At 39.3% G+C, this 24,214-nt stretch overlaps 2 protein-coding genes and 1 pseudogene across 4 annotated transcripts in view; all 3 read left to right on the plus strand.

Moving 5' to 3' along the window:
* The window catches only part of LRRCC1 (leucine rich repeat and coiled-coil centrosomal protein 1), a 36,705-nt gene extending 30,324 nt beyond the window's left edge, over nucleotides 1-6,381 (plus strand). For all 3 annotated transcript variants that reach the window (XM_029923698.1, XM_029923700.1, XM_029923701.1), the window contains 4 exons: nucleotides 600-808; nucleotides 899-1,036; nucleotides 3,751-3,886; nucleotides 5,855-6,381. In XM_029923698.1, the coding sequence (XP_029779558.1) occupies nucleotides 600-808; nucleotides 899-1,036; nucleotides 3,751-3,886; nucleotides 5,855-5,977 (606 nt within the window). In that variant the 3' untranslated portion in view covers nucleotides 5,978-6,381. The remainder of the gene's footprint in view (nucleotides 1-599; nucleotides 809-898; nucleotides 1,037-3,750; nucleotides 3,887-5,854) is intronic.
* A 4,598-nt stretch (nucleotides 6,382-10,979) lies between these two features.
* Nucleotides 10,980-11,100, plus strand: LOC115279561 (annotated as a pseudogene).
* A 12,824-nt stretch (nucleotides 11,101-23,924) lies between these two features.
* LOC115278806 overlaps nucleotides 23,925-24,214 on the plus strand; it is a 5,346-nt gene continuing 5,056 nt past the window's right edge. The window contains exon 1 of the mRNA XM_029923297.1: nucleotides 23,925-24,201. Within this exon, the coding sequence (XP_029779157.1) occupies nucleotides 23,925-24,201 (277 nt within the window). The remainder of the gene's footprint in view (nucleotides 24,202-24,214) is intronic.

Genomic DNA, 24,214 nt, shown 5'->3' on the forward strand with positions numbered 1-24,214 from the left:
TCTTTGCTGTATCTGTCATTCACCTAGAGTTTTCTGTTTCTGTCATGAAAACATTTTTTGAAGTGCAAAATTACGATAATCGAAATTTTTTCTTGTGCTGCTTTTCCTTCTCCCTTTATGATTGGTAATTGCTAACTTACTGAAATAAAAAGTGTAAAGGGGATAAGAATATTATTTCTTTTTTTTAATGTTTTAATGTTTATTTTTGAGAGAGAGTGCAAGTAGGGGAGGGGCAGGAAGAAAGCCGGAGACATGGAATATGAAGGAGGCTCCAGGTTCTGAGCTCTCCGCACAGAGTCTGATGTGGGGCTCAGACCCACAAACCGCGAGATCATGACCTGAGCCGAAGTCGGACACTTAACTGACTAAGCCACCCAGGTGCCCCTAGAATTTTATCTTTCTTAATAACACTGAAAACAAAGTGTAGTAATGTTTCTTATTGTTATTTTAAAATGTCCTGTAAATCTTTAAAAACATTCAGTAAATATTCGGTTTATTTTTTAATCTGTGGTTTTTAGAATGTTTTAAACCTTTGAATCCAATTAGAAAATGAAGCATTTGGGTTAGTAAAAATAAAGTGCTGATTTTTTTTCTTGAAGTGTTCACAAGAAAAAGAAGAACAAATCAAAATATTACAAGAAAAGATCATTGAAATTCAAAAATGTAGTCAAGAACAACTTGATGAAAAATCTTCACAACTGGATGACATACTTGAAAAACTGGAAAGACATAATGAAAGAAAAGAAAAACTAAAACAGCAGTTGAAAATAAAGGAATTAGAACTTGAAGAAATTAGAAAAGCTTATAGGTATTATATAGTGTTTCCTGTTGAGAAATAAAATGTGTCTTAATAATTTCATATAACTAATTTTTTCTTAATTATTTCTTTTTGTGTTAGTACACTTAATCAGAAGTGGCATGATAAAGGAGAGCTTCTAAGTCATCTGGAAATGCAAGTAAAAGAAGTCAAAGAAAAATTTGAAGACAAGGAAAGGAAACTTAAAGCAGAAAGAGACAAAAGTATAGAACTACAAAAGTAAGTCCTAAAATATGTGGGAGGTCTTTTGACATAAACACTGAATCGGGATGGGCAAGATATGTAAAAAGCAGGAAAGAAAAAAGGACTAAAAATATGTTGGACATAGTTATTTGCCAAATACTTTATTTTCATTCTGTCTATAAAATGTAAAGGTAATAATAGTTCCTATCTTAAATGCTTGATGTGAGGTTTAAATTTTGTGTGTACGTGTATTTATGTATATAAATGGCTTATTGGATTATTTAGTACTTGGTGCCTGACACATAGTAGTAATTGCTGTGTGACTATTTTGTTTTTATTACTGTGATGATTATCAAACTGAGTGAAATATCTGGTGATATTTTTGGCTATTATATGTGGAGCTTAGAAGAGGAAGCCCCTTTACTCCAGGGACAGTGAGCTCCTGGAGAAGTAGAGCAGATTTCGGTAGCTGGCCTGCATAAACCGAGGATGCGAGCTGATTTGAAAGAAGGGGAAGAAAATGTATATCTGGGTGCCATTGCTGTTAGACTTTATAAAATGCCATAGAGGAAATGAAGGTTTCACGTTGTAAACTTTGTAACTAGACTTCTTAAAATAATTTATAGTTGGCTGCCTCAACACAGTTTAATGCTCAGTTGTCTTCTCAAGATTAAAGAATGGTATGGATAACAGCAAAATCTCATGGAGAAGTCGGTTCCTGTTATATCAAGTCTAATAGAACCTGGAATTTGATTTCTTATATTTTAAATCTGTGTAAATCGAAAACTTTTTTTTTATTTTTTTATGTCTTTTATTTATTTTTGAGAGACAGCTCGAGGAGGGGAGGGTCAGAGAGAGAAGGAGACACAGAATCTGAAGCGGGCTCCAGGCTCTGAGCTGTCAGCACAGAGCCTGACGCAGGGCTTGAACCCACAAACCGTGAGATCATGACCTGAGCCAAAGCCAGACGCTTAACCAACTGAGCCACCCAGGTGCCCCAATCGAAAACATTTTTGATTGATAGTATAGTGTCTTGTTTGTCTGACAGTGGACCCTGTTCCACTTTGTGTTCAATCATCCCTAATACAGGGACCTTGGCTTGGAACCTGTTGAAATTTTCTCTCCTGCCTGTTACAATTGGGAGTCTTTTATATCCTAAAGGAAATAATCATTTCCTATAAATAGGAGTTCCTAAACTTAATATAAATCACAAAGTGTGACAGTTTTCAAAATCTCTTATATTGCAATTTGTCATGTTATTAATAGCAAAACAGTAAAGACCTGATTTTATACATTAATGCTTTTATGGATTATAGACTAAGATTAGTATATAAGAAGACTTTTAACTTAATAGAATTTTAATAAAAAACAGATTTTATTTATACAGTCTTTTATATTACATAAATTGATTGGGGTGCCTGGCTGGCTCAGTCAGAAGAGCATGTGACTCTTGATCTTGGGGTCATGGGTTCAAGCTCCATATTGGATGTAGAAATCACTTAAATAAATAAACTTTTAAAAAAAATAAACAATTGGTTATTTTCATATATTTTATTTTGAAACCAGCAATAATTCTGTGAGGTTGGCAGAACAGGTAAGATTATTCTGTTTGTACAGTTGAAAACTTAAAAGCAGAGTTTGTGACTTGCCCTTGAGTCATATGGCTACTCAGGCGTTGCTTGCATCTGGGAACGTAAGAAGGACTTGATTCCTGGACCCAGTGCTCAGTCCACTATTACTATGGACTATGCCAAAAGCAGAAAATATGTTGTTTATAGACTTAACATTTTTAATAAAGTTATTCATATTTAATGTAAAGGAATTGGTTTTAAAAAAAATTTTTTTTAATGTTTTTTATTTATTTCTGAGAGACATAGAGAGAGAGAGCGCCAGCAGGGGAAGGTCAGAGAGAGAGGGAGACACAGAATCTAAAGCAGGTTCCAGGCTCTGCGCTGTCAGCACAGAGCCTGATGCGGGGCTTGAACCCATGAACCATGAGATCATGACCTGAGTCAAAGCTGGACGTTTAACTGACTGAGCCACCCAGGTGCCCCAAGGAATTGGGTTTTTGCCTTTAAGAAACTTTCAGCACTAAAATTTTGTGAATACTGTTTAATGTATTTGCGAATATAGGGTATTATCTGTTAAACATTAGCATAGAGAAGTCAGATCTACATGTTTATAACCTAAATCTGCCTGTAATGTACACTTCTCAAATTATCATGCTACAAACACATGGAGAAAAAAAATTGATAGTAGTTATCTCTGAATGTGCTTATAAATCATAATGCTGAGACTCAGAATAAATGAGAACCATTTATTTTAGAGGAGGAAAGTGTAACAAATTTTCATTGATGCTATCCTACTCTATTCTGTTACTAACAGATTACACTTACATCTCTTATTACCCAGGATACCTTCTATATAATGGAGTTATACTTCCATTAAAACGTGAATGTAAGATGGGCACCTAGGTGGCTCTGTTGGTTGAGCGTCCAGCTCTTGATTTCTGCTCAGGTCATAATCTCACGGTTTGTGTGGTCAAGCCCCGGGTCGGGCTCTGCATGGAGCCTACTTGGGATTCTGTCTCTCCCTCTCTCTGCCCCCACTCCCATGCACGTGCTCACTCTGTCTCTCTTTCTCAAAGTAAATAAACATTTTAAAAAAATGAGTGTAAGAGTTGCCATCTAAGAAGAAAATAAATCCTAATTCTTATAAACGAAGGTAATGGTTTTTGTGCTTTTTTTAAGGGATGCAGTGGAAAAGCTTCATAGTATGGATGATGCCTTTAAGAAACAAGTTGAGGCCATTGTTGAAGCTCATCAAGCTGAAATAATACACCTAGCAAGTGAAAAGCAGAAATGCATTGATTCTGCAAATTCAAAGGTACTATAAATGAAATACACTTTGGTAATCAGTATTAAATTGATATATCTAAATAAATTATATCTTTGAGAACTATAAAGAGAAAAGGCAGTAGGATTTAATGATGAAATAAGTAAGATTGCCAAAACTGTCATGCAACCAGGCCAAAATGCTGGTAATACTTAAGACAAGTTATAGAATTCTAAGGAAACCAAAACTGTACTTTGATTCTGTTGTGCACCTGCTCCCTGATCTTTGGGTAAAAACTGACATATTCCTAATGTCATATGAAAGCACCTTTGGTTACACATAGACAGGATAAGAATGTGAATAAATTAAGTACAATCCATCACTACTTTAGATAAAGCTCCCAAAAAGTATTTTGTTAATTAGGGTTTAAGACTATCATTGATGGTCTTAAATGATAGTATCATTGACGAAGGAATTTTGGGTGTTATGAAATCAGAGGCAGCATCAGAAGCACCCTTACAGAGGTTTTTGGTTTTTTAATTTATTTATTTTGAGAGAGTGTGTGCGTGCTAGTTGGGGGCAGAAAGAGAGGGAAAGAGAATCCCAAGCAGGCTCCATGCTTAGCCTTATGCAGGACTTGATCTCAAGACCACGAGATATCACTTGAGCTGATATCAAGAGTAGAACATAGGGATGCCTGGGTGGCTCAGTTGGTTAAGTGTCCAACTCTTGGTTTCCACTCAGGTCATGATCTCACAGTTTGTGAGCTTTAGACGCACAGTGGGCTCCATGCTGACAGTGCAGAGCCTGCTTGGGATCTCTCTCTCTCTCTCACTCTCTCTCTCTCTCCCTCTCCCCTTCCCTTCCTCCCTCCCTCCCTCCCTCTCAAAAATAAACTTAAAAAAAATTTTTTTAAAGAGTAGAACATTAAACTGACTGAGCCACACAGATGCCCCTAGAGCTTTTTAATAATACATATGCATGAGCTTCCCCCTCAGAGACTTTCATTTCCTAAGTCTCTCATATTTTAGTTAGACCCAGGTGTTTTTAAAACTCAACAGGTAACCTCTGTTTGGTTTGATAGTTCCCCTCTTTTGAGACCTACTAGGTTAGTGGAATAGTTTTAAATTTCCATTTTTCCTTGATTTTGAAGTGGCAGTAAAAAAGTAAGATACCTGTATGGAGATTCAGAAACCAGTAACTGGGAAAGAGTTCATAAATAGAAAGAGTGACTCCATATAATTATTACAGTTGTCTGATTAGGTGACATTGCCCTCAGGAGTCTATGTGCAAAGAAGGAAGCAACAGCGTCTTTGGAAATAACGAATAAGGAGGTATAACTTGTTCAAAGTGTAGTTCTTTATTTTATTTCAGGTCAACAGATGTTTCAGAAGTTTTCTTTAAAATCTACCAAGTTGAACAAGGGTGCATCAGGCAATACCGAGTAAAGCATAAGATTAGGCCCTTAGCTGAAAGGAAAATAATGAGTTTGATATTGGACCTCTAGTGCCAGTATGACTTAATAATATCAAAGGGATGTATCTGTTTGAGAATTAGAGAAATGGCACCAGAGCTTAAATGTTATAATCATGAAAAAAAATGGTAAATTACCACATAAAAAAGATCATTTAAATTAGGAGAAATACTACTTTTCTAAAGGAAAAAATTAGGAAACTCAGTGGAAAGATTAAGTCAGAAGACTAGGTTTCTGTCCACGTATGCTACTGAGAAGCTGTGTAACTGGAACAAGTTTTCTAAGTTCAAACATAGAGTTAAAATAAATTCCCATGTGCTTAGCACAAGAACCCACATTCCTCAGACAGTGCATGTAAGTACATTGTATCCAGCATAAACATTGATATCTCTATTAGTATTTGAACAGGTTACATTATACTAACCTCTTTGCCTTAGATGAATATCACAATTTATAAAATTCAGAGTAAAGTTTTGACTTTTTCTTTCAGAATGCATTTTTAAAATATATTTTCTTTAAAAATGTACATTTATATATTGATTTAGGTTCATCAAGTTGAAGAAGAAATGCGTGAACTTCTGCACGAAACGTGCAAGAACAAAAAAGCAATAGAAGAAAAAATTAAGCAACTTGCTTTTGCTCTAACTGAAATTCAGCAAGAAATGTGATGGTTCTGAGAATGAATTTAATTGGAATGGAACAGCAGACCTATTGTAAAAATGATTAAATATTGTAATAGTAGTAACTGCTACGACTTTGAAATGTCTCTTTCTACACATTTCATTCTCTTTATATTTTAATAGGCTTTTGATCAAGTATTTTAATTGTATCTGTAGGTTTTTGTAATAAATTGTTGATCATTATGTGTATTAGAAAAACCTATCAAAATAACTAGATTTATGACACTTTCTTGTTTCTGTGCTATATACATTGTTTGGTAATTACACATTTGCCTACAAATATGTAAATGGAAAGTAACATTAGTATTTGGACTATATAAGGTAAAATATTTTCATTGTTGTTACCTTATTGTGTTGATGAAAAACTAATTATATTTATTGGTCATGCATTAGTTGATGTAGCTCCATTTTTTTTTAATGCTTATAAGTGTAGCCAAAAAGGTTTGAAGTCTGCATGATAAAAATGTGGCATTCTTGACAAAGCACACATAACTGTTTCCACATCACTCATAATGACTCCTTTTTAATAATGCATATGACTTTTTCATTAAAGATTACACTTAAGGTTTTAGAAACATTGTCTGTTCCTCAAGAGGAACACTGTTCCACTCCCATCTTCCCTTCTAATCACTGTATATAAAAGAATTCTTATTTTTACTTTTGTCATCTCTTACGCTCCTATGCATGCAGAGAAACCTAAATACTATCTCTAAAAGAAAGAATATTTGGATCTAATAGCCACTGAACTAAGTTTCTTAAATTAAATACAATCAGAAAAAAATGTAAATGCTTCTAAAACAGAGGGCTCTGTTTCATTAGAAGCAAGCTTCCTATTGAAATCTGTGGGCCAGCATCAAGCGTGCCAACATGCACAGTGAGGTCAGGAGGAAAAACAATAACTGACAGTTTCCTAAATTTGATGAAAAAGATTACAGATCCAAGAACTTCAGCAAAACCCGAGATAAACATAAAGAGAACCACACTTACAGTCAAACTCAGGAAATTCTTGAAAGCAGAAAGAAAATATGATTCATGTAGAGTCTCTTGACTGCTTGTCAGAAACAGTAGAGGCCAGAGGGCAGTCAGTAACATAGTTGAGGTTTGGAAAGAATAGGAACTGTCAACCAAGAATTCTACATCCAGAAAGACTGTCAAGATTTTAATGCAAAATAATGGCATTCCCAGGCAATTGATAGAATTTATTGCTAGGCAACCTACCTTAAAAGAAATGTTCAAGTTCTAAAGGCTAAAAGGAAGTGATACCAGACGTTAACTTAAACCCACTGGAAGAAATGAAGACTATTGGGAACAATAAACATGTAGGTAAGTTTCTTTTTATTCATTTTGGGAGACAGAGATAGGGAGCAAGCAGAGAGAATACCAAGCAGGCTCTGTGCTGTCAGCACCAAGCCGGAAGCAGGGCCAGAACCAATGAACCATGAGATCATGACCTGAGCCGAATCAGGAGTCAGACACTTAACCAACTGAGGCACTCAGGTATCCCTGTGGGTAAGTTTTCATAAAACTACGTAAATACATTTTTTCTTCTTTTAATTAAAAGACATTATATATGGCAATTACTGTGACACTGTTGAATTTACAGCATATATAGGTGGGAGACGTGTGACAACACATAAAGTTGGGGGGGAGGAAATACAGCAATAGTTGAGTTTATTTTGCCAAATTAGTCTAAAGATGACTGATAAATTAAAATGCATAGTGTAATCCTACAACAGCCACTAAGAAAATAACCCAATAATTATTCCCGAAAAATCAGAGTAGGTTCACTTCTGGAATGGCAATGCAAGGAACTCCTTACATTACAACCACAGCTTTTTAAAACATCCATTTAAAGTCTGAAAATTGTCCTACGAGCATGTAGAAAATGAAACACTTCTTCACGAAAATTGATTAAATCTCCATACGAGCAGCAGAAGCTTACAATAGATCCCTTAAGTCAATGCCCAATTTTCATCAAAAAAAATGAGACATGCAAAAACCCATACAAAGGATAAAAAAAAAGCAGGCAAGGAAGATACTTGTAAGGGGACCCAGATGTTACTTTTAAAAAAGACTTCAATGCAACCACCATATATTCAAAGGATTAAAGGAAACCATGCTTCAAAGGTAAAGGAAGCTATGTTAACAGTGCTCATCAACAGCAGATAAATATTTTTACATAACAATTTTACTATAGGGTCTCTACAATGCATTTGAGTTGGCAGAAGTATCTGAACTTTGAGGCTGATGGAGACTATGCAATCTGAAGAAGAGAAAAAACCTGAAGAAAAATTAACAGAACCTCAGAAACGTGGATTGTATGAAGTGTACCAACCTACAGTGAAGTACCAAAGGAGAGGGGAGAGAAATGAGTGATCTGTATAGATTCTAAATAAGGTATATATAAAATATAACTAACCTACATATTAGCACAAAGAATGGCTCTGAACTTGTCAAATTTTATGACAATCATGAATTGATACTCCCAAGAAGCTAAGTTCAAGTAGGAAAAGATGGTAAGAGAGCCATATCCACAAAGTAAAAATACTAAAATTGAAAGAAATGTGACAAGTCCAAAAATATTTGCAAATTAAACAGCAACTTCTAAACCTATGAGTCAAATTAGGAAATCACAAAGAAAAGGTGTGATAGAGTAATGGGTTCCATATTGACCCATATTCCTTCCTGTATGTTGGAGGCTAGGGTCAGGTGGGGAAGGGAGGTTTGCATAGGTAAGATTCACAGATCAGAGGTTTAAAAAATCATTTGGCTTTCTGAGGTGTGGAGCCTAAGAAGGGCTGCCTACTCTGTAACCTATCTCTGGATCCTAAATCTTTTTTCCCCTCACTTTGTCGAGATTAATTGACATTTAACATTCTGTAAGTTTAAGGTATACAACATTATGGCAGGATGTATATATAGTGAAATGATTACAATCAATTTAGTGATATCCATCACCACACAGTACAATTTTTTTCTTGTGATAAAAACTCTTTTTAAAGTTTTATTTATTTATAACTAATCTCTACACCCAATGTGGGGCCTGAACTCACAACCCCGATATCAAGAGTCACATGCTCCTTCAACTGAGCCAGCCAGGCACCTTCTTCAATGAGATTTTTAACTTTTTTTCTTTTATAGTTTATCGTCAAGTTGGTTTCCATATAACACCCAGTGCTAAGTCCAACAAATGCTCTCCTCCATGCCCATCACCCCCCTTCCCCTCGCCCCCATACCCATCAGCCCTCAGTTTGTTCTCACTATTTAGGAGTCTCTTATGGTTTGCCTCCTCCCGTCTCCCCAACAATTTTCTCCCCTTCCCCTCCCCCATGGTCCTCTGTTAAGTTTCTCCTGTTCCACATATGAGTGAAAACATATGGTGTTTGTCCTTCTCTACCTGACTTATTTCACTTAGCATAAGCCCCTGGAGTTCCATACACGTTGCTATAAATAGCCAGATTTCATTCTTTCTCATGGCCATGTAGTATTCCATTGCACGTATGAACCACATCTTGATCCATTCGTCAGTAGATGGACATTTAGGCTCTTTCCATAATTTGGCTATTGTTGAAAGTGCTACTATGAACATTAGGATACATTTGCACCTATGCATAAGCACTCCTGTATCCCTTGGGTAAATTCCTAGCAGTGCTATTGCTGGGTTGCTGGATTCCAGTTCCAACAGGTCCAGGGCTCCCCGAAGGATGGCCCGTGTTGGCAAAAGAGAGTGAGAGAGCCTTGGCTCCTTTCTGCTCACCAGGCAGGCATCTCTGCACTGACCAGAGAGTCAGCTTTATTCATTGAAAAAATGTATGGGGTACAAAATAGGAGTGGCAATTGCCTTAGACAATGATTTCTGATGACAAATTCTTTGGTATGTAAAAATTTCCCAGAACATAGATTGGTAGAAGACTCATGCATAATCTTTATCAATAGTGATTGAAGTAGGTGACTAGATGCTTATCACAGGGGGATGGAAGGTATCTTTAGCATTCAAATACAAGGCAATGTTTTTAGCATGGCAAAAGCAAGAGTTAGTTCTTTGTGAGCAGGGGTCAGTAGCCTGTTTTTGAGGGGAAGAAAAACAGGTTTCTTGAGAAATGTAATATTTGCTCCTATAATCACAAAAGAAGAAACTCCTATAATAAGTTTTTTCATAAGGTACAATTCACATATTTCTAGCATAAGAAGGCAAGTCAATCCTGATATCAGTCAGTCAGGCGCCTTGGGGGTCAGTGCTCAAGCAGAGATTGAGTGGGGGTTGAGTGGGTGTAGACTCAGGTCGCCATCTGATGGTGGGAGGCCTTGCAAACCTGCCTTACTTCAAAAATGGCTCCCAGGCGAAGTTGGATTTTTTTTTTTATTCCATAAAGCTCGTGGAATATCCTTTTACTTAAACCTAAGGAGATGATTGTTTTTACAACCTTGATAATTTAAGGCTTAAGTATCATAAGAATCTTTGAAATCTTTCCAGGGTTTTATTACTGTTGGGCAATATTGCCCATAGTAGATAATTATTTAACACTTAATGGGTGTTAGAATCCTCATGTTTCCCAGCCCACCTTGCCATAGGTTGCCCTTGTAGCTGCCACAGCTTTAAATTGATTATTTTTGTTAGCCAGTTTTCTACTTTCATCTCCATACTGCTATAGTTGCTGATACTGTAACTGTCTCACTCTTAGATTGTTTTCTTGGTATATGGCTCATGGTGGGAGACTGAGCATCTCTCTGTGCCAGCCAGATCATTTTTAAATCTTTGAGGTGGAAAGGCTTCCTGATTGGCAGATATTCTCTTCTGAACATTAGTGAAAACAACATTGGTTTCACTTTTAAGATCCTGGGATGCCCTTTCTGCTCTCAGTGTTTACAATGCTGGCATGCATCACCTACTGTTTTGTGAACACTATTGAACTTATGAAATCTGTGTTCTTGCTCTCTCTACTGATATAACCACATAAAGATTCTGAAGTTTGAGAGCAAATTCTCTGTGATGCAAAACTGGCTAAAGACTAGAAGAATACCCAGTGTGTAGTGGCTGCAAATAGTAGCCTCTTTGGTAGTGTAGGCGGCCTGTTGACTACAGGGTTCCCCAAGGGACCTTGGAGAGAGGCCTTTCCACTGCACGTTGATGTCTGACCTCAAGCTATCTAGGCTCCAGACAGGTATGTGGGATACTTTGGAAAGCTCTAGGGCAGTGGCCAGAGTCCACATTGACCAAGTCATCATGTCCATTCATACCAACCTGAAGAACAAGGAGCACGTGATTGAGGCCCTATGCCCACTTCTAAGAAGTGAGACTTTATTAAGTTTAGTGTGGATGAATTTGGAGATATGGTGGCTCATCCCAGATGGATGGGGGTCAGATACATCCCTAATTGTGGCCCCTTGGGACAAATGTTGGGCTCTGCATTGATGAGAACTCGGCACTCCTCCCCTTCTTATTCATGCCCATCAATAATCCTACTTCCTGTCAACAAAAAAAAAAAAAAGACTAGCAGAGTAAAATGGTTTTCTTCCTGTGGCTAAAAGATAAATGTTTACTAAACACAACTGGTTATATTCACTATATAAACTAATACACTTAAAAACCAGTATCACATCATAAGTTTCATCTTCATGATTTTCATCACATTTTCACACCACCCAAATTACTAGCTTCTAGTTTACTTTTAAAACTGACTTTCAAAAATTAAATAACTTCTTAAGCTACAATTTAAATAACATAAGTTAAATCACTAGTTGGATATGTTTAGTTAAAACTTTTCCTAATCCACATTAGTCATACAAGTATTATAATGAAAAGGTTCTGACCGTGTATCTGCTAAAATCACTCTGTCTGATGCCGGAGTATTGTACCACACACTAAAAAACACAGATAAGTTATTGGATGGTCCACTGACTGATGAAAGATTCCCAAAGGTAATATTTTAGCTTTTCCATTTTTTCCATTTTACAAAGCATTTTTTTCTCAGAGATTATAAAAAATTACTTAATTTGGTAGTCTTATGGCTAACAAGACTTAGTTGGAAAATATCTGCTGATGAGTCTGAGCTTAATTTTTGCTGGATAAATTATTTTAAATGGCATACCTATAATTATATAAGTTGTATTTTTCTAATAAAGCAGTTTAATTGCAGTAGAACAAGACAGTATGGTACATATTTTAAGATTAGTTAATTCTTAGATACCTCTTGTCATTATCTTGAAGATTTATTTATTTATTTAGAGTCCTTTATTTTTCATTCTAGGGAATAGAATTCCTAGCACTGCACCAGGAATTGAATGATGTGGGGATCATTAGTGGTGAGAAATTATCTTTAGACTGCAATGCTTTGACTTAGAAAAGTCCCTGTTGGTGATAAATCCAAAAATTTTCAACACTACTCATTTGGCATGAAGTTTTGTATCATTTGGCCAAAGGGTTTGTATCTGAGGGTACTGTGTTTTATCTTAATTGGGGCAATGTATTATAAGCAGGAAGTCTTTATGCGATGGCTCATCATTTGGACCAGCTGTCATCTTAAGCTTTGGTAGTTTAGTGGTAAGCATTTTTATCTTACTAAAATTTCAAAGGAATGGTGTTATCAGCCATGTTTCCAAGGAAGAGAGTTGCTAAGCAACTTGATTTTTCAGGAAGGTCTATATGACATTCAGTTTCGGTAAATGTTTGACCCTCTTTGCCTTCCCTTTTTATCTACAAGAGCAGTTAGAGGGCTGTTAATGTATAATAGAAGTTTTCAGTGTATAATAGTTGAATTCTATTCTCTTATAACAAGCTTGGGTCTCATTCTTATATTTGAACCTCTATGGTTGAAATTCATACCCCACATATCGGATCATAAGCATTCACTCAATGAAAATGAGAATTAGAATCCTTTATTTATTCTTTTTTTTTCTTTTTGCTTAAAAAATTTTTTTAAATGTTTATTGATTTTTGAGAAAGAGACAAAGAGACAGACAGAACACGAGCAGGGGAACAGAGAGAGGGAGACACAGAATCGGAAGCAGGCTCCAAGCTCTGAGCTGTCAGCACAGAGCCCATGCAAACTCCAAAGCCACAAACTGCAAGATCATGACCTGACCTGAAGTCGGATGCTTACCTGAGCCACCCGGGCACTCTGAGTGTGAGAATTCTTAGTACCACTCTTCAAGGAGCTTTAGAGGCCATTTCTTTTGTTTCCTTTAATGTCATGCCATATTTTTGACACATGTGCTCTTTCTGTAAACTGCCTTGATAGAGCAGTACAGTAGAATACATGTCACCATATAAAATTTAAATTCTCTCAAATCTGTGTGAATTATATTTTTATATACATTTAAATGTAATTTGCATTTCCCATTTCTATTTATAGGACACAAACCTGTGAAGACAAGGCCTTTACATTACTTATTCTATTTTGTACCATGCAGGTTTTAGATGGACAAAGACTAATGAGAGGATTAATAATCCTTGAAACATATTTTTTAACTACGTTTGTTGTTTTTGGTAGTAGTGTTTTGTTTACTTATTTTATGTAGAATGTACAGAAGATAGATGTTTGTGTGTTGCAGAGTTTGAGAAAGAGAAATTAAAAGCCAAATTTTATTCCTACTAACTTAAAACAGATTAAGCAAGGGAGAAATCAAGCTGATGAAGGCAGACTTTCAGTGGAAGTATGTTAGCTTCACCGAGACCTGAGCGTTGGAAGTTACAACCAATCATGACCACTAAATAGGCTCATGCATTTAAAAATCAGTATATCATCATCAGTGACCAGAATAAAATTTGGTTGAGGTTCCTGGCTGGCCCAATCGGAGGGTATGTGACTCCTGGTCTTGGGGTTGGGAGATTGACCCCACATTGGATGTAGAGATTACTTAAAAATAAAAAGCCCTTGGGGAGTGTGGATGGCTCTGTTAGTTAAGCCTCCAACATGGGCTCAGGTCATGATCTTACAGTTCGTGAGTTTGAGCCCTTCGTTGGGCTCTGTGCTGACAGCTCAGAGCCTGGAGTTTGCTTCGGATTCTGTCTCCATCTCTTTCTGCCCCTCCCCTGCTCGTGCTCCATCTCTCTCTCTCTCTCTCTCTCTCTCTCTCTCTCTCTCTCAAGAATAAATAAACATTAAATAAAAAATTTTTTATATAAAAAATCTTAAACATTTTTTAAAACTTCACTGGATTTTCTTAAATATTTAACTACCACATTATGACACAATCCTGCACATTTTGCACTTTTTTTCTCTCTTTTTTAAAGATTTTATTGTTTAAGTAATCTCTATACTCAAGAGGGGGCTCAAACTCATAATCCCGAGATCAAGAGTTGTATGCTCTATTGGCTGAGCTAATTAGGCACCCTTCTTTTTTTTTTTTTTTTTTTTTTCTTTTTGCAAAAGCAAAGGGCTTTATTACGAATTTAGGCCCGGCCAACCTAAATTCGGGCTCACAGACTTCAACAACGCAGTGGATCCACATGGAGTGAGCCCCGAACATGGCAGGGCAGGGCCTTTTATGAGTTTTGGGAAGGGGGAGTTACAGGAAATTGTGACACAGGTACAGGGGTCCAATCATTATAGCATCACATCATTGACAGTTACTTTAACCAATTACATAGTGGACCCAGAACCCTCAGGTAGGGCGTGACTAGGACCCTCCATCTTTAGGCCCGCCCTCAGAAATGTTAATGGTGTTAGCTGGCCTTCAAGGTCGGAGGGGAAACCTGAATCAAATCTGCATCCTTACATTCCCCCCTCTGTCTTATAACTGACCCAATCCTGGGTCAGCTATGTTACCATTGTTCTGGTTTAAGGCTACATGCTCTTAAGACCATTAACAGAATAGCATTTACCTGCTCTTTGACAAATGCTATGATCTTATTTATGATACAAGAGCCAAATGTTAAAAGTATATCAATTTTGGTTTTGGCTCCTTGTTCTTCTCTTTTGTGGTGGTCGCAAACCACAGCTAGACTGTCCTGTACAATTCTTGAGCTATTGGCATAGAAGTAACATTGTTCCCCTAAAACCTAGCATAGTCCTCTTTGGTGTAAGGGGAATTTTTACCCTATAAAGGGCAAAGGGGAGGAGAGTTTAGCCAATTTCTGCCAGTCTCCATGGTTAATTTGGTAAGGGTCTCTCTTTAGGGTTTCTAATATCTGGCACTGTCTGGTTTACAAAAGCAGGCATGACAGCCAATTTGTTCAGGATCCTGGGCATATAGGTGCGATACGCCTCCATGGTTTTTTTTTTTTACATTACTAACCTTAGCCAAATCGGTGGGCCGTCTAGTGGCCACTGGAAGACCCCCCCATTAGAGTCTGGCGGTAGAGGCGTGGGACCTCCTTACCTTTTGCCTAGTTGAAATCCCATGCCTAGATTAGAGGCAATTAATACCAACAGAACATCCTATCCATAAGAGGAAGGTTAGCACAATCAGGAACTTTTGCTGTTTCCCCAGCTTTCTGGGGCGACATTTGCCAGTCCGATGGCAAAAAGACCGGACAGTTTATTTTACTGGACCGATGGTTCCTCAGGCTTCCGCCGTGCTAGACCAGCCAGCTTCCGTGGTGTGGCTGGAGCAGGGCTGGAGATCTTATCTCAGGAGTCAGGAGTCTTTTTGAGGATCAGTTCAAGCTGATTGACTGGATCTGGGTCACCTCACCAGGTTGAGGGTTTTTCAGAGTCAGTCCACTTAACTCCAGGGAGATAACCTGAAACTTTAATAGGGGCTGAACATTTTGTTTAGTTGCATATCTGTGAATTTCACCTTTAAGTCTTTTGGAAAGGCTTGACCCCCATTTTAAATATATCCTCACAGACTGACAAGCCTGAGATCCAACAACAAATAATTTAAAGACACTCAGAACTAGAATTACATTTACAGCAGTGCATTGCTGAAACAGTTTTTCTCTCTAAAAACCCTCCATTAACAGAAATAGCCAAATCGAAACTAAAGCATTGGTGGAACGAGTCCATTCTTAACAACCCTGGCCTAATTATTTACATAAGCTCAGCAAGAATAAAGATTGTTCATGAGGACTTTTTGTTTGTTTGTTTTTGAAGTCTGCTTTGCTGGGTCCCTTTTTATAAGGAATTTCCAGGTTGAACTTTTAGTAGCCACTCTGGGCCAGAAGCCGAGCCAAGCCAGCACTTTCCATCAGACAGGCCTGCAATACCTGTTGAGTTGGGCAGACTCCTCTTCCCGAGGCTCCCAACATGTGCCAAGGTTCCTACACCTGCCAGAAAGTGACCTTCTTGCTTGGAACTCTGTGAGCAAGGTGTCCAGCCAACATTTCCACGAGGCTTTATGGCTCCATGTTCCATAAAGTCAACCTTAGTTCCTTAAAGCTGTCGGGTCATATCTGAGTATATGCCTGACTCTCAAACAGGACATTCCAGTCAAAGCTTCGGTCAAACAACCAGTATTTCCAATGGTGTTCTATTACAAAATGAACAGATTCTTATTGAGCTTATGCAAACAATTGTAATGGCCATTAAAGAAAGAATACTCACTGAGTTTTTGAATTTCAGACGGTTTAGGTAGAGAGAAAAGTTGAATGCTCTAGACAAAAATACTTTGACATTTCTGAATATCACAGATATCTTAAGAGACAGTTTCTTAATCTGGATAAGCAAACATGAAAGGACCAACAATATTTCCAACAAGAGTCACAAAACTATAATTTTTATCAATTTACTTAATCCTATGTTCCTAATTCTTGTTCAGCTTGAATGTAGCTTCTAGCTCTGGAAGTTTCTACCCATTTTAGTACTAACCTAATAGATGTCAAATACTGCATTTGTCCCAAAACTCCTCTTTACAACTTCCCTTGAAGAAGAAACATGTTCTGTGACAGAATCTAAAGATCTGAGGAGTTCATTATGATGCATTTTGACAAAGAAATTTAGTGACACTTAACATTTTGATTCTTTTGAAGGAGAGAAAAGCAGAATTTCAACCTTATACCAATATACCTTTAATATTGCATTTATCTCAACCTCACACATAAAATTTTTTTTTCAATGATTTCCCTACAGGAACCTTTGGCAACTTTCCTTTGCCTTTAAACTTTTTCCCCAAAGCCTTTTCTCTACAAACAACCAGTCTCATCTAAGACAAAATTACTTTTCTTATTTTTCCCATCAGTCTGAACCTTTAGTCTCCAATTGAGGACTTAGTAACCAACAGAAAGATGTTTATACCAGAACTTTTCTTAGATGGAAATTTTATGAACCAATTAAGTACAAAGCAGCTTTTTAACAGTTTTAAATATCCCCAGTTGTTTTGCCACAAGTCAAAAAGCACAAGCATCTACAGACCTCATCTTATACCAGTATATCAATCACTAGTTGTGGCTTGTAGTTTTTACCTTATTAGACAGCCAATGAATTTAATCTTAATTTATCAAAGCAAAACCTTAACAATTACCCATGAAAACTGAGACAGACCAAATTAACTATTACTTAACAGGAACTTATTTGAACTGTATCAAACCCAGGTACAAGCAAGCCAACAGACTTAGATTAATTCAAACACTGAATGAGCCATGTGAGATACTTTGTTCCCTAGCTAATTTTGACCTGGAAATTTGATGCAAAAACCTGACTTCTGTGGTCTTTTGTTTCCTCTCACCTAAGGTGGAGGAAGAACCTGTTGCCTCCAGCAATTTATGCAGATTGGCCTCTCCCCACCCAGTGGATGTGGGCTAAATCTCCTCGAGTATTCAGGGAGCTCAGGAAGGTGGGGCTACCCTTTAATGGCCTGAGTCAGTTATGCAGGCCGGCCCTTCTCCACCCACGTGGTACAGAAGAATGGGGGAAGGGAGAGCAAGGGGGGCAGAGAAGGAGAGTTTCCAGTTTTAAACTTTTAGCTGTTAACCTGGGAAATGAGTAAGGGAGAAGCCCTCACTTCTACAAGGCAGAGGAACACAGAGTCAGTGTCCCCTTCAGTATGATTTTATCTCAGCCAGACCAAGCCACCCACTCACACTCACATACACACCAGAGGTTACTACATTTCCTCCCATAGACTTTTCACAGACAAGACCAAAAACAATGACAATAACAACTGGACAAACAAGTACAGAAGTGGCCACAAAACAGAAGTTTACAGATAATACCCCAGACAAAAGCACATGTGCATTTAAAATTCAGATGAGAAGCTAGCTTACCTCCAGAGGTTCTAACAGGTGACTTTTACAGATTACTGGCGCCATTTTCAGGGTGGCAGAAAAAACAAGAGTGCCTCCCCAGCTCCCAAAACCTAGCTGTCCCTGGGAGTGCCTTTTGCTCTTAGCCCCCGAGGCTAGGAGGAGACAATGAGGCATATCACACCCAAGTAGGTGCAGAAACAAAGAATGGGAGGGGAAGCCAGAAAAGTTACTGAAGAGCTCCAATACTTCTGGTTTCTCAGGTGGCGGTAACTTTTGCCACTAGGATCCTAGGAGAAAGAAAAGATTTTAACCAGGGTTCGAAGGTTCCATCTTCCTGCCATCCAATGTTGAAGGTCAGCCATTTGTTCCTGCAAAAAAAGATCTAGGGGTTTGAAGTAGACTGTCCCATGTCCTCATCAGTCAGAGTCACAATCAAAATTACACTTAGATGCACAGCAAACAGATAATTACACTTCGCCTTCGTCCCATTGAGGACTCACACTTTGCCTCCCTCCCTCGGAGGACTTAGACAAACAGTTGCACAGCAAACAGATGCACAGAGAGGTATACACAAGAGTCTCCAACAGAAACGAAACCCTGCTGCTGCCACCAGCAGGATTCCTAACAGATGAACAAGAGGACCCAGTCTTTTCCCGTTCTCTGCGGTCCCTGCAAGCGCCTCGGGACTGGAACCCTCTCTCAAACCTTACACAAACGCGAGTGAGTGCCCTACCTACACCTGTATCTCCAACAGATGCCGCACTTGCCACTTGCACGAGTGAGTGCCCTACGTACACCTGTATCTCAAACAGATGCTGCACTTGCCACTCGTATCTCCACGAATGTGAACAGGTAACGACGCTTGCCCATGGAATTCAAACACTTTGCCTCCCTCCTGAGGAGGACTTATACAAACAAAGCACACAGAGAAACATACCACACCATAAACAGATGCACAAAGAGACAAACACAAGTTGGCTCTATGGCTAAGCCAAGGGCACCCAGCTTTCCCTTGCACCGCCAGTGCACGACCTGTTCCAGAGAGCCACCAGAATCCTGGCAAGAGGAGACTTACTTACTCCAGCCCCAGTTTCCCCCTGCCAGCAGGCCGTTTTGACACCAGAGCCACGGAACCTGCCCTCACTCGTGTATACTCTGTAGTCCGTCTGACAAGAGGAGGCCTGCCCCAGTCTTCCCCTGTACCTAAAGGGGTCACACTGCTGCCACCAGTGGGGACCCCCTGGACCAAGGGAGTCAAATTCCAATTGCCTCCCTTGGCCCCCTGGGCTTCAACAAACCCCGGAGGCTGAATCCCTCTCTGGTCCTGTGGGTCCAAGACGTCTCCTGGCACCCACGGTCCCGAGCTTCCACGGTGCGTCCACCTCGCTCCTTTGGGACCCCACAAACCAAACTGATCAGTCAGACAACCGATGGTCCCAAAGGACCCAGACGGTCCGAAGACCCAAACAGACAGACAGACGCACACAGAAGGACAAGAAGTGAGTGCACCCACCAACCGGCGATTAGGCCCAACGTGTTGGGGTCCCAGGAGCTCTGAAGAGGGGGATTCTCGGCCAATGCACCATTATGTTGTACCCAAGATTTCTTTATCGCCCCCAGAAACCAGAGATCGCCAGGGAGGCCGAAGCACGCATGCAAAAGCAAAGGGCTTTATTATGAATTTAGGCCCAGCCAGCCTAAACTTGGGCTCACAGACTTCAACAACACAGTGGATCCACGTGGAGCGAGAGCCAGGCACCCTTCTTAATGATTATTAGTATTTTGATTTTTTAACTTCATGTTTCTTAAGCAGTTTCATTAGCAGAAATTTCAAAAAACGTTCAACAATATTAAGAAGACTTTTATATTATCAGCCTTTGATTTTTAGCTGTTTTTAGGGTAAAGGATAATTTTGTTATTTCTTATGCTGTTGTTCATTATTTTACAAAGAAGGACCATGTGTGTGAGAATTACCGGAAACTGAAAACTGCAGATCTCCAAGTCAAATCCTCATATAAAATACTGATTTCATCTCTGAGATTTGGATCCAACAATCTGCATTTTAAACAAATACCATAGATGATTTTTCTCATTAAAGTTTGGGAACCCAGTGGCATAAGTGATTTTTAGCTTCTCTAAGAGACATAAGATTTTGAAGCCTATTTGATATAATGATTGATTTGGGAATGTTGTGTAGTTGAACCCCAACTAATTTAAACAAATGAAAAATGTACTGTGAAAAATGCAAAACCACTGCAAAATAAATTTTAAGTTGTTGCAGGATTTTTTTTAACCTCCGTACCCGAGGTTCGCTGTCTCACTACTTCTAAGAATGAAGTGGACACAAAATGAGCAGCAGGCAAACAATTTATTAGAGTATAAGATCAGAAAGTTAGAGTAGTAGGAAAGCTCTCTTTAAAGAGAGGGGACATTCAAAGTGAATGCCCCGGACGACTAGAGGCAAGGGTCCTTGTTTTATGAGGTTCTGATTACTCCCTTTTGCTTCCCACTTGTTCCTTCTCAAGTTCTACTCTTATTATATTATATGCCTGGAGCCATTTCTGAAGTGACGCAGGTTTGCAAGGCCTCCCACCATCAGATGGCGACCTGAGTCTACACCCACTCAACCCCCACTCAATCTCTGCTTGAGCACTGAGCCCCAAGGCGCCTGACTGACTGATATCAGGAGTGACTTGCCTTCTTATGCTAAAAATATGTGAATTGTACCTTATGAAAGAAACCTGTTATAGGAGTTTCTTCTTTTGTGATTATAGGAGCAAATATTACATTTCCTGAAAAAACCTGTTTTTCTTCCTCTCAAAAACAGGCTACTGACCCCTGCTCACAAAGAACTAACTCTTGCCTTTACTATGCTAAAAATATTGCTTTGTATTTGAATGCTAAAGATCCCTTCCTTCCCCATGTGATAAGGATCTAGTCACCTACATCAATCACTGTTGATAAAGACTATACAGGAGTCTTCTACCAATCTATGTTCTGGGAAATTTTTACATACCAAAGAATTTGTCATCAGAAATCATTGTCTAAGGCAATTGCCACTTCTGTTTTGTACCCCATACATTTTTTCAATGAATAAAGCTGACTCTCTGGTCAGTGCAGAGATGCATGCCTGGTGAGCAGAAAGAAGCCGAGGCTCCCTCACTCCCTTTCGCTGACACTGTCCATTCTTCAGGGAGCCCTACACTTATTAAGCCAGACTCTGGCAATTATACCCTTATTATACCTCTAGGTGCTGGGTTGTCCATTCCTCATTGAGTCATTTCCACTGTATGAGAGGTGGTGTATGGCCGTATCATTCCTTGTGGGTTATATGTTTTATGGTCTACTACTTATTTTTAGTCAGGTTTTTTGTCAAATTCCTGAGAGGAACCTGAAGGGGTGTAGTTGGGGCCTGTTACATTCTTAAGAAGGACCTTACGCCTGAGGGGTTTACTGTGGTCGGACACTCTCAACATTGTTCCAAAATAGAGGTGTTTTCCCCCCACCCAATACCTCAGTCCTAATTATTTCTCTCTCAGCCTGTTTTATCCTATTTTTTCCTATCATGAAGTTACCTATTAGCATTAAAGGCTTTTAACAAAAAGCTCAAAACTGAAATCGAAAAAAAAAAAACCCCTATTTTCAAAATTACCAAAATAGCTTTTACAAACTAACACTACATGCTATGGAATTGAAATGCCCGTATCACGGAAGCCCCCCAAGAAAGACGCACCAGAGACCAGAGTCAAAGCCAAAAAACGAAGGTCGTTTATTGCAGGTTTGAACCCGGGGCCTCTGCTCACTCCAAGCTGGTGGAACGGAGAGAGCCAGAGAGCCCCGAACAAAGGTGGGGTAGGACTTTTATGAGTTTGGGAAGGGGGAGTTACAGGAAATTGTGACATAGGTACAGTGATCCAATTATTATTATACAACATTATTGACAGCAGGTTTAACCATTCACATTGCCTAGAGTACTTGTTACTTTTAGCAGGACCCAATCACAACATTTAGAGTATTGACCAATCACAGAGTGGGCCCAGGACCCTCACATAGGGCGTGACTAGGACCTTCATGTAGGGCGTGACTAGGACCCTCCATCTTTAGGCCTGCCCCCAGAAATGTTAATGGTGTTAGCTGGCCTTCAAGGTCAGAGGGGAAACCCGAATCAAATCTGCATCCTTACAGAATGAATTGTGTCTCCCTCTAATTCATACCTTAGAGCCTTAATCCCCAGTGTATTTGAGAAGGTAGCCTTTGGAAGGTATTAGGTTGAGATGAAGTCATGCTAGTAGGGCCCTCAGGATGGGATAGGGTTCTTGTAAGACACTCTGGAGACCTTCCTTGCTCTTTCTGTCTCTGCCTTGAAAGGACCTGGAGAGAAAGTCTGTAAGCCAGTAAGAGAGCTCTCACTAGAACCTGACCATGTTGTCACCCTGATCTTGGACTTGTAGCCTTCAGAGTTTGAGAATTACTACAGTATTTTTGTTATGGCAGCCTTAGCTAAGGCATAACATAAATGTAAGGGTTTTTTTTGGTAAATAACAATAATTTTATTTCTTATCCATTCCCATCCCGGCATCTATGGCAGAATGTTCTCTCTTCAAGTTAAAACTAAAAACCTTCTTAGTAAGCACGATAGTGTTTATCAATTTTATTAATCAGTAAAATAACTTGCAAAACTTGTCATTGATTTTGCTAATGCCAAATCACACAGGAAAAGCCATTTTCAGATAACTTAAATCATTCAGCGTTTTTAGTTGACGTTTTCATGTTTTACAGCATATTTTTAATTTTAAATTTTGCTTTTATCTGCTTATAGTTTTTGGATTTTTGGCTTAAAATGAAGACTATCTGATTATTAATAAAGTTCTGTACCTATGAGTAGGAAACAATTTTTTTATTATAAATGCTCTGAATAGTTTTGTTAATGCTGCTGTCTGAATATTTCACTTTATTTTAGTGAGCCGTTTTTGCTAGCTTATTGTTATTTTAAATTAGGTAAAATCTTGCATGAAGCTTACTGTCATATAGAATTTCCATTCACCTAATATGTATTGAGCGTATATTTCAAGTGTTGTGAAAAAAATAAATCATTTAACATTTAGACCTGATTCCCAGAAGTGTGTAATCGAATGACAATTTTTTTTTTTTACTCAGAACTGTGTGCCATCTCATTTACCGTAAATGGTTTGGGCCATCACCGAAGCACAAAAACCGCTCATAAGTAACACACAGTTCAATCTGACCCCGGTAGGCATGAAGAACACTGTTCTAAATGCAGGAGATATGGGATCTAGTTGTGAGTCTGGCAATTCACTCCCTCTCTCCCTACACTTCGGTTTCTCTTATCTAAAAAGGTAAGGCCTGGGGAATGATTGCTGATAACGACAAAACCCTAACTCCAGGATTTTGCGTTTCCTGCATTAAAAATCTAAAAGACGATCCACTGAATAAATAGGTCTATTGATCTATAGAAGAAAACCCTGCACTTGGTCTGAGTCACTGAAATGTTTGCAAAGGATTTTACAGCTCGGCAAGAGCGCTCAGCACATAATATCCAAAGACGATGAGCGACCCAAAGCTGGTATCCCGCGACACTACAAACGGAGAAGCCAACCAGCTTCCGAGCTCCGAAGCTAATGGCCACTGGGCTAGTGATTTTCTGCCGCAGAGAAGTCCTGGCTTTCTCCCGAGGTGGCTGCGGGGGTCGTCCTAACTCCAGGGAGCTCACCAACAGTAGGGAGGCGAGCGTGAAACAGGCACAGACGCTCCCCCTCCTCCCGGCGCGCTCCTCCTTCTCACAGAAAAATGCGTTTCCAGGCAACCGCGGGCCACGGCGTCACTTCCTGCCATTTAAACTCGGGTCCCCACCCCTCGCTGCCCCTACTCTGCGCTTCAAGTCCCCCTCCCCTCGGTCGTGGGCTTCATTCACGCTTCCCGGGGCTTGGGGAGGGGGCGGAGGCCCGGCGCGCCCAGCCGCCCGAGTCTGCTGGGCGCCGCGCGCACCTGTTGTTCGTAGAGCCCGCGACCCTCCGTCCAGCTCTCGGCCGGTGGCGGCTGCAGCGACCGCTGCACAGCCGGCCCGGCAGGTGGCCGCC

Source organism: Suricata suricatta, chromosome 15 (assembly GCF_006229205.1).
Source record: "Suricata suricatta isolate VVHF042 chromosome 15, meerkat_22Aug2017_6uvM2_HiC, whole genome shotgun sequence".
NCBI classification, from domain to species: Eukaryota; Metazoa; Chordata; class Mammalia; order Carnivora; family Herpestidae; genus Suricata; species Suricata suricatta.